The sequence below is a fragment of the Lineus longissimus genome, chromosome 4, assembly GCF_910592395.1.
Source record: "Lineus longissimus chromosome 4, tnLinLong1.2, whole genome shotgun sequence".
Lineage (NCBI taxonomy): Eukaryota > Metazoa > Nemertea > Pilidiophora > Heteronemertea > Lineidae > Lineus > Lineus longissimus.
This window is the reverse complement of record NC_088311.1, coordinates 3,481,837-3,493,038: the sequence shown is the minus strand read 5'-3', so window position 1 is coordinate 3,493,038 and position 11,202 is coordinate 3,481,837. Positions and strand designations below refer to the sequence as shown.

The following is an 11,202-nucleotide window of genomic DNA, read 5'->3' as shown; positions in this document are numbered from 1 at the left end:
TTGCTGTCAAGATAAATAATAAATTATGATCTTATATACATGTTTTGTGGATTGTTTCTTTGATTTCCATGGTAAATTATTCGTATGAAGACAACTACTGCACAAAAAGCTGAGAATACCTGTCAAAGACATTAAGAAGAAGGATATACTAGATCTACAAAGAAAGAGACGATTTCTAAAAGGCTATTCTAGATCTTCAAAGGAAGGAGATAATCAAAAAGGGCCTTGTACCCCCACACTGGCGACCATACCACTCTGTGATAATATCATTACAGGAAACATACCATTTGAAAGGTAAAGATGAGTATCCGGTTGTGGGTGGGCATTGTCTTCGGAGCAATCACCCTTCTCCTGTCACTGGATAAGCTTTCAGACTGGACTGGTGGATTGTAACTAGCCCTATATGATGACATCCTGTGGAAATTGGGGGTAACATTAACTTTTTCGGCCAGACAAACAAGCAGTGCTGGAAAAGCGAGCGTTAAACCCCTTATTTCCTCGGGATGATATGATGTAGGCCTGACTTGGAAAGGTTGTCGGGATAGCCAGAGGAGGTGTTCTAGTGATATCGGAGCCAAATCGAATGTGGCAGCCCTTGAAATCGCAGGCACGTAAAAATAAGTGCTCAACAGGTTCCATCGTCTGACAAACCCCCACCTCTACACCATTCGTCATGGCCGTCAACTTCCACAGTCTCATCATTTTGATAGTGAGCTTTCGCAACTGCCTGATTATTCAAGCAACTACATTTGTAGATTGAGTGATCTTCTTTAGTGTGCTCATGCTCGATAAATAGATGAATCTTCGCTTAACATAGTTGTTGGCCTACCCAGGTGCTGGCGAAAGCTCACTATGACTAATCGTATAATTTGTTCCTACTGGTACTGGTACAGTTATTTCTTTCGATGGATACCACACTCGGGCAACTGCTCTGACATTGTGTTACTTGAATGTACTGTTACCAGAGATATAAAACCGATTAAGGTGAGGAAAGTACCCCTTTAGGTGCAGAATATCTGATTTCAGTCCTAGTTAGCACTTAAGTGGCTGGTAATTGCATCGTGGTGACGCAGAACCAACTGAGAAACCCATTCCTTGGAAATGTCAGCGTTTGGCACAGGAGATGCGGAGTGGAGAAGCAGCCATCTGCTGCATGCCGCCCTGGACCCGTAATCTGGTTCTCTTTAAATGACGTCATACGCCTGCCCTGAGGATGTGGATCAGGTTGCGCTTTGATGGAAGGGATTATGAGTAGTGGAGATGACAAGGGCCACGGTTCCCATCAAGGATTGTCTAGAATGTTACAGTACCTTGGAGAGTTCCTGGAGGAAGAAATTTGATATGAAAATGATTGGTAGAGATCTATACCTTGACATTTCAGTGTTGCAAAGTAGACAAGGGCTTCCATCGATTATTGGTTTGTTACTTTCATTGACTAAGAAGAGTATCATCATACAGTCATGAGCATTATTTACTTTGATGGAGACTTCAAGTGAAATCACTTTTGCTACTGGTTCCTATGATGGGGCAAGCAAAAGACCCTGTATCATCTGAACAGGATGACTGGCCAGTGATAAGTGAATCCTTCTTGGCCAAAGATGGAGTCATATTATAACATAAATCACGCCTTTGTATCATTCCTATTACACTCAATCAATTTTGTGTGTGTATTTCAGGAATGATTCAAAGGCCTGCTCTGGGAGGATGCGTCACAAGTCTTGAGCGATCTCAGTTGGCCCCTAACCAATGGCATGCAACAAATCTAATGCCCACAAGAGAAGCAGTAGATGCCGCTTTAGTTCTGTTAAACCACAAGAGATAGCATTAGGGCACTTTAGTTTAACTTCCTCGATAAGGGACTGCACATCAGAACAAACATTGTAATTATCTGTCATAGTCTTTGACCAGTGTCAAGGCAATTGTGTCTTTTATGATCGTATACAGCATCTTAACATTGTTATTGTCACCCTCAAAAAAACTTTGAAGATTTTGTCATCAAAAGGTGTCTTTGTTGTTAAAGCTAGGGAAGAGTGTGGTCAAATAAAGCCATCTAAAGGTAGCACCGACCTCAAAGGTTAAGGTCTCAGAGACCTCAAAGGCTTTGTACATGGCTTTCGTGCTTTGGTGTGAAAAGGTAACGGAAGGGCCTGGTGGGATGAAAAAGGAAATGTCATATTCAAATTGGCCGGTTGGAGAGCCAAAGTGGGAGATGGAGAACCGATAGAAATTGATGACCTTTTCATGGGCTCGAGTCCAAGGACAACCCTTTACCCTGCAGGTACTTTCTGATGGCAGTCAGTGCAGGATTGGTATAAAGAGCACAAGGAGTGACATGAAGGAGTGACATGAAGGAGTGACCGAGGTATTCACTCTGAGATCTTTGAATCAGTGCCATGATTGCTTGCAGTCTGAACAAGATTACTGAGATTTTGTATCTGGTTTAACACATGCACGAGTAATCAATCATGTGCATGCACAACCAGACCCAAAATCTTGTTGAAATTTTGTTCCAATCACTTGATCTGTAACTGCTTGCTATCTCCTCCAAAGGGTAATGGAAGAAGTAGAGTGTATGCCACCAGTCTCTGTAATGCATCTGCATTTCACCAATGTTTTGTGTTCTCTCTTGGATGTAGCTCTTATGCACCTTCAATACAGGAACTCTGTATGCTGTATGAGGATCAAAGAGGATGTGGGAGACAGTCCTGGGTCAATGAGCTCTGGCTGTCTGGATTCCATTGCTCCTATTGAGTGTATTTTAGAAACTACCCAAATGCCTGCTCCGGGAAGATGTCACGACCCTAGAGGTCCAGGTCTGGTCTGACTTAGGAGATGCATGCAGACACTGGGGTGCTCCAGGTGTTCCCCACTTATTTGAAATGATATTCATAGAAATTGACCAGTAGTTTAAGTAAAGTCACCCTAAGAACCAGCAGGGTTCCATCTTACTAAAATTCATGGACCCTTTCCTGAGATGGGCCCGAACCCTTTAGAAGGTCATCACCAAAACCACAAACACATACTGATAAAAAACAAGACTAAATTGTGTAAATCTCATTTATTTGCCAAGAAATCAATGTATACAGAGCACAGATATGGAATGACACAATAACAGCATGAAAACAGTATGGGAACATGTTTGGGAGGAGTTTCCAGATCCTCCTTAAACAACAGACCTGCTGTAGCCATGACTATCACTAGTCTAAAACTAGAATTGGTGTAACAGACCATAAAATCCCTAGGAGAACTAGTCCAACACAATTGTCTAATGATGAAATATGCGCAGTTAGATAAACTGTGGAACTTTATCAGCCAAACCTGTCTTTGCTAATGTCAGTGTTGGCTTTTCACTTTTATCGCAGTGGTACAAAAACATGTCGTTGCTTGAACAGTGTGTTGATGTTTTGTCAAAGTACTGAATATTAACAATCATCTCAGCAATTCACCTGATGAAACATCAATAAAATGAATGGAAGAGGTATGATCTTCAACAATGTAGGATAGGAGACACTTTTCTGCAGCTCGCCAATGACACTAAGTCTTTTAATTACAACATGATTTGTATTGAACCCCAGCTAGACTTCTGCTGTTGTGCACGAGCAGAGTGCTTGGGCATCTAAGATAATCTGCATATGGCATAGATCTGGGGTCAAGGGGAATGAATTTCCATTTGAGGCAAAGGACAGTGAACTTATTATACGAGTGTGGAGTTAACACTATATCACATCTCTTGAAATAACTGTACTGGTCCATTTAGGGCCAGTTCCATTTGAGGCATAGGACAGTGAATTAATGATAGTGGAATTTACAGAGCCACATTTCTTGAAATAACTGCAGACTACAACATTTAATCTATGATGATTCACATTTATTATTACAAAAACTGTACACATCCAATGTAAAACTTATTATTGCCAAAAAGACCATTGCTAACACCTCTTTACAGTCGTGAGTTGTGCGTATGAGTCATGACCTCCACATGGTCGATAAACATATATACTTTTTGATACTACTATTTTACATGACTGCACTGGTGTTTTTTATGGAAGATACGTCTTTTTGGCATTTCTTGTATGGTAATTTGTACAAATGATAGAGTTAATCTATACATTAAGCTTTAGAACTGGAACAGTATTGTCATCAGGTTGCAATCGGTGATATTTGCTCATTGGTCAAACAGGACCAAAGTGAGTGTGCCGGTATGGAGTATGGGGAGGGCATAGGTGTCACCATCTTTCATCATAAGCAATTAGTGAGCATTTAAGTGAGGCTTTATGTTGATCACTCACTTTAGTCCTTGCCGCATTCTGGCATAACTGACACCACAAACTGCCAAAATCCATACAAGGAGAAAACTAACTTTTTCTTTGTTTTCATAAAACTTGCCAGGAAATCCTATTTGCTAAGTAAGCAAAGGTGACAATGTTGCATTTGTGACATAGCTGATGCACCCATTATCATGGTCATCAAAAAGACTTCAGTCTAACAAATATTCTATTTCAGATATATAGATACTGGCTCTTTATTCAAAGTTAAAAATCATACATCTGGGTAAAAATCAAGGAATGCCTGAGAAAGAGAGCTGTACAAATACTGTTCCTGTTCCAGTTTTTTCCAACTCAACAAGAACCAAGATGCCATGCGTGGATTACAGACGTAATGCAGTACATCTAGGTTCATTTTGAGATGGATTTGATATTAGTGGCAATCTATATTACAGAAGCGTCTATATAAAATGGCAATGTACATTTGTCAACACAAGATTGAGAGGACTGTGCGCATTGCAGCGAAACTTAGTCCAGGAATAGGCATGGTCAGAGAACATTCTAAAGGATTGATGCACAATTTGGAGACAGTGGATCTGGAATATCGGGTTGATTGTGAGGCACTGTTCTTCTAAACACAGCCTTATTTCAATAATTGAGAATGGAATCATAGTTGTTCAATATTTAGGTGATGAACCGGAAAAAAAGATGTTTTTAATTGTTTTTTGCAACACTCAGTAGTAAATTTTTGAAACTCCCTGTACAATTCTTCCAGATACACTGCTTCCAAGTTGCGTTAACTCTTCACCTCCCATGCTGTTACTGGGCCAACTTGATCTATTTACACTCATTTTTAGGTCCACTATATATACAGGTACAATAGCACTTGCATGGGTGGGCCAGACTTTTAAACCAATTAGAATTAGTGACAGTGTTTAAAAGGAAATAGAGAATTTCAGGAGTTGGTTGAAGAATGGAACCAAAAACTTCTTGAAGGCCTCCATTCGTTATGTTATGAAGCAGGGGACATATTTGGGACTTTCAAGATTGCTCCCCAAGGGCTGCAATTTTCTCAGCGATGTTCAAGAAAATAATAATTCTTTATCTGATGTCGGTTGTAAGAATTAAAAGTCTGGCACTGTTACCCATGTACCATACCACGAAAGTTTGCGGCAGTTAATCTCAAATACATTTATTTTGTTAACATCAGACTGATAGTGATAACAGAAACTCTGTGACCTTAAAGGGAGAATACAGGTATGAGATCATACATTGTGCTTTCAGTGAAAAGCATTACAGCCAAGGCTTAAGATGCCCTGAGCCACAACGCTGAGGACTTGGATGCTTATAGCCCTTGAATCTCATGGCATCTAGCCAAAACAGCACAAGTCACTGAATAGAATGATACCACACGGGTCCAACCTTGCTTCAGGATTCACAAAACATAATCATTTCATCATAGCATCACCTATATTCTCCCTTTAACCACATCAGACTGAGTATATCAACTTTGTGCGCTTTAAGAGACTACGATAGATTAGGAATGTACAATCTACAGGGAGGAAGAGTAACACCATCTTACACTCTTCTTATTACTGTTGACTTTTAATGACAGTATGCACACTTACATTCATGAGTTAATAATGAGTTTCCATTTCTGTGATATGTTATGGATTCATGCAAAATGATCACATCTTCTGGGTTAAAACTAGGTTACATGTCTTCATTTTGTCGGACAACTGCGTCATTAAACTTTGAATCTATATATGGAACATCCTGTCATTCAATGAATAGCCTGCATGGTAACATTGTAAACAGCAAAACTTCACAGGCGTTTTATATTTGTGGAATTTGCGAATGTGACTTCGATCCCTAAAATAAAAGTCACTCCACGCCACCGTTCGCAGTTACATAAACAGCACTACAATCAGTGCAAACTCCTCTAGGAGATCTCACTTTCAAGATGGTCAAGTTGACAGTATTTGGGAATGTTTCGACTCCTGAAATACACTAATGCAGGACAATGCCATAAGACACACAGAGTGATCAATGCACAGTACAGATGTTTGACAATTATGTCTTTTTACGTCCTATTTCTAATGAAAAGCTTTGTAAGTGGGGTGTTGGGAGGGGGGGGCTTGCTAAAAATGTTAGACTCACAAAAATAACATGGTTTACAGTATTATAACAAATCTTTTAAACAGTTTCAAAGAGCCTACATATTACCCTAAACATCTTTCAAAGACACAAACTTGTACACAGACCCTCTAAACTAGAAGCATTCACAAAAGCCATAAGCACCAATATAGGAACATATTAGAATAGAACACCACTGACAAACACAAATAATTTTTGAGTAGTAACATGCAGAGATTAATACAAAGACATCGTTTCTGCGGCAGTCGCGTGGTATTGATGCTTGCGATAAGACAAGTGCACATTGAGGCTCAGTGGCTCCTGACTGATGTTACAGTAGAATTCAGCTCTTTTCCAGCAATTGCAACTTTTCTTCTGTGACTCTTATGGTTTTCACATTCAAAGCGACATTTCATTAACTTGACTTTTGAAAGGATTTTGTGCGTTTGAATTGAAAAACATTGGTATTTAGATCCAGGGCACTGTCCGTTTCATCTCACCAATATCTCCGTTTTTTTCAGAATGGCTTTAAGTGGCCTTTGCATCTTATCTCTTCATACAGTGACTACCCTTCTCTATCAAAAACCAGCCAGGCTATCGACAGATGCAGAAACCACAAGGCATCATTGGTTATACATGTCGATAGACAAGTACTGCACATACATGTATGATTTTGTGCTTGAGGTCCAATCAAGAGGAATTTCTTTGAGCATTTGAAAGGCACATGCAAGATTTTCACATGATACAATGCTGAACGAATTCCGCACACACTTAGAATGCACATCAAAATATTAGAATGTTACTGAGGTAGGTCTATATTAGATGCCACAATTGCAAGATGTTTCATACAATGACCTGCTCATTACAAGATGTTTGCAACGACTAGTGTTCAAATCTAATGACAGTCATTCAAATCCTTACGACAGACTGGGTTTTTTCGAGAAAATTTGGAAAATGTACGATACACCGTTCACCCAAAACTTTCATAACTTGGAGAGCATTTCACTGACATAGTATGTCAATAGGTTTTAAAAACCCTTTTAAAAACTATTTCTTTACTTTCTTCTTGGGTTCGTGATGTTACCACAATGACACCAACCATTGCACGCCCACAGATGTTATCATCACCAGCAACACAATTTATATTACAAAAATCTAAAGAACGAGATCACTGATTAACAACTGAAGATCAGGTCAAATTTGTATCACAAGATTAACCAGTTTTGATGACCACAAGCAGATAAGCAGCACAAAATATTACTTAGCCATCTCCAATTTCCATGACAATGAAACATTCTTCAATTTAGAAGATGTTTTGAGAAAATCCTTTGGTTACATACATATAAGCAATTATATGATAATTGAGACTATGTTATTCTTTATATCAAATTAGGTTTGAGATTATAAAGAAATATGAAGATACTATGACTTCTTTTGATGGTCAAGAACAGGATAAAACTGAAAACTGCATGCTTCAGACATGAGTCAACTTAGTCTGAAATAGCCCGATTCGAAATTGCTAAATTTGTCAAAAAAAAGGGGTGTATATACGAGAACGAAAACAAAATAAACAAAAAAAACGAGGACTACTTCAGAAATGAAGTGCACTGGAAGTGGCAAAAATAAATCAGAACAAAATCTTTGGTCCCAAAATAAATACTGTTCGGGACCTCACCAACTTCCATGAGACACTGTCAAGTCTCTGTCGTATTCACATGTAAAAAAACCAAACAAACAAAATTTGAAACAACTGGTTGCATATCATGGAAATAGAGAGGAAGAGACTGCATTTCATTAAATTCATGGAATTTCAAATATCCTAACTGGGATTTATACACCAAAATGTCCTCCTAAATGTTAACCAATCTAGTGCGGTTCAAAGTTTCATGCGTACCAATTAAATTGATGGCCCCTTCTCATAACTGAGAATCTTATTAAAACACAGCTCATACATGTAAATATTCATCTTTTTATCGGTTTATCTTTCACCTTTTCACCTATAGCTTGCTACATACAATGGTTTTCTTCAATCTCAGGTCCAAGAAGTGTAGGGTACAAGCAAGCCTGTTGCATACTACTGCAAAGCCCATGAATGATACATACCCCATTGTACAAATAAGGAAACCCGTCTATGAGAGTAATTCACAATGTTGTGTGCGCTTCTACATGAATAAACTATTCCAAGGGGCTCCAAAAGTAGTCAAAATTGAATACAATGGTTTGAAAAGGAAGTACAAAGCTTCACTAGTGCTATACACTCTCATTTTGAATGAACTTTTTTTTTAACTTTTCAATTTTTTGATCAATTATAGGCTAACCACTGTCTAAAGCGGTCAACATCCTGAGTACCTACAACCATACAGATCAAAACTGTGAAAAAATTATGCATTGCCTATATGCCCTCTACCAACATCACCAAAAATATGCCTGTATATACTATTGCGTGCGGACGTGAGTTGTCATTTATTCAAGTCAAACCCGTCCCACACATGAATTCACCTTGAAGGTCATCAACAAAATTCCTTACATTTTCCATTCCGTTTCATTCTCCTAACTTGTCCAACATTCTTGCAAAGTTCTTAGCATCAGCCATTATCCCTCAGAATGATCAGCCTCTCAATTTCAACCCGTTGGGTTCATCGTTTCAGGCAAATGTTTTCGCATTCCATTTGGGACTCCAACTTGACCTTGCGATCTGATGTCTGGGGTTGAAATAATTATTGGGAGTAACATTACGTGGAATGCTATCAAACTATGCAAATAAACCACTAGCTAATCACAACGCCACCTTCCCATCGTCTTGTAATCTATCCACGCTCCGCCAGGTTGCAAAACTGGCATTAACGACTGGTGAAATATGCGCCATTTTCACACGGCGACAATTACCGGCAAAATTACCTAAGATTCTGCGGCACAGAATGTTCAAGCTACCACCGGCTCGCCGTTTAATTCCATGTATTTCGTATCGCTGACACTTCGGTCCATTGCTTCGGCTGCCGGCCCCTGTTGGCTCCGTAGATGGTGATGTTGTCGGATCGCCCATGCGGAGTACGGACATGCACGGAGTTCCCGCTTCACCCTACGACGATGACGACGCTCCTCAAGCATCTGGCGAATCTGTTCCATCTTTCCCCGTGTTGCACGGTTTTCTTTGCTGCCGGGATCTTCTGGAAAAGTTGAAAATGTCTTAAGTCATATTTCCCAAACACTTGATTTTATCATATCTTTTCGCATTACAGTTCTGGCTGAGTTCTTGCAGCCTATTTGAAGTTGGTCCTCACACAAGATCTAACAATTGGAGCACAACTTCTTGTGACTAATTTTGTTGTGTCCATCATGTACAGATGGAACTAGTGGCAAGTGAAAAATCAAATTCCCATGATTAGGGAAGAGCCACCAGGACATCAATCAAAAACTTGTAAACAAGATTGTAACGGAAGATTACCAAGAAAACAGGATTTTTGATATAGAGGATAAATCACAATGAAAGATCAGGTCAAGTCTTAAGTGGGCCTGGAACACTGACACAAACTTGTGAATTCAACTTTTTCAATTCACTGCATAATGTTTTGACCATTTCGCCCACAAATAACAGGTCCACAGAGCTGGGCTTTGGACCTACTTTTTCTAATGATGACTAGAAGTGCAATTTACCTAATCGAGGTGAAGATGGTGAAGTGGGTGAAACTGGACTCATTGGTCGCTGTAGTTGGGATGGCGACCCCTTCAGGCCATTTCTATACTGTGGTGCTGCACCGAGTAAATCGTTTAATATATGTATTATCGTGTTGATGTCTTTTCGTGGTCTGCCGTCTTTGTCTTGGAGAGTTGGGTTTAGCGTACCTGCAAAGAGTAATAAATAACTGGGATTATTCAATGAATAGTGATTACATAGATTACTTAGCTTTTAACTAACATTTCTGACATTTAAAGATTGATCTGAAAATCAAATGTTTCCATGTATGACACCTAGGATACAGGTTATTTTTAACCTGGTATTCTAACTTTTTGGGACAAAAAACGTTGCATCAGGCCTGAAGAGATAGAGCTAAAGGTCAAAAGAACAAGACCATGTGACCTGACCCATTTGGTTAGCCTTCTTTTTCCATTCCTACCCAAGCCCATCCTTCTGCAATATCTCAGACATCGGAGGGGAACAATTAAAGGCCAAACCCTGAGCCATCTTAAAGAAAAACATATACCTATCCAGAAGAAAGTAATACTCCTAATAGAGAAACCAGCGTTTATTGATTTCCCTGTGACATACATACGTTTCTTTAAATACCAAAGTTAAGACTGCGACAAAGAGGAATCTATAACCTTTTATGAGAAGCCATTCGCAAAATGTCAAACGCATCGTCGAGGAGGAAGTTTTTAACATTTGCGCACAGCAAATCTATAAATTCCAATTAACCATAGTTAATGACTTAAAGGAAAATCCTAACTATAGTGCTAGCCCACGCTATGATTTAGTGTACTGATTCACCTTTGTCATCTTGTCTTAAAAGGAGGGCCAATGCAGAATAGTCAAATCCAAGATTTCAATCCTTTCGCTACCCATTACCCCACCGAGGGGTACATAAAATGACACCCCTGCAGTACATACCACTGACCTGAAGATTGCAGTACATGCACTTTTTACTTTTGATTCAATGTACACTTTTTACAGTTTCATAGTAACACAGGTGAGTGCCCTCACTCAGTGCCTATCGTTTGCAGTATGCTTTACACTGTGGCTTGCATGTGGATCAAGAAAGCTAACTATGACGGGTTGGCAAGGTCCTTCTAGGACCTCAAAACC

The 11,202-nt window shown here is 39.4% G+C and overlaps 1 protein-coding gene across 2 annotated transcripts in view; it reads right to left on the bottom strand.

The window, feature by feature from the left end:
* Positions 1-3,043: 3,043 nt before the first annotated feature.
* The window catches only part of LOC135485891 (midnolin-like), a 42,309-nt gene continuing 34,150 nt past the window's right edge, over positions 3,044-11,202 (bottom strand). Inside the window, exons 6-7 of one of the 2 annotated variants that reach the window (XM_064768248.1) lie at positions 10,056-10,244; positions 3,044-9,565 (exon numbers count right to left, since the gene is read on the bottom strand). In XM_064768248.1, coding sequence (XP_064624318.1) covers positions 9,324-9,565; positions 10,056-10,244 — 431 coding nt within the window. In that variant the 3' untranslated portion in view covers positions 3,044-9,323. Of the gene's footprint in view, positions 9,569-10,055; positions 10,245-11,202 lie in introns of both variants that reach the window. The other variant, XM_064768247.1, reaches the window with a different exon arrangement.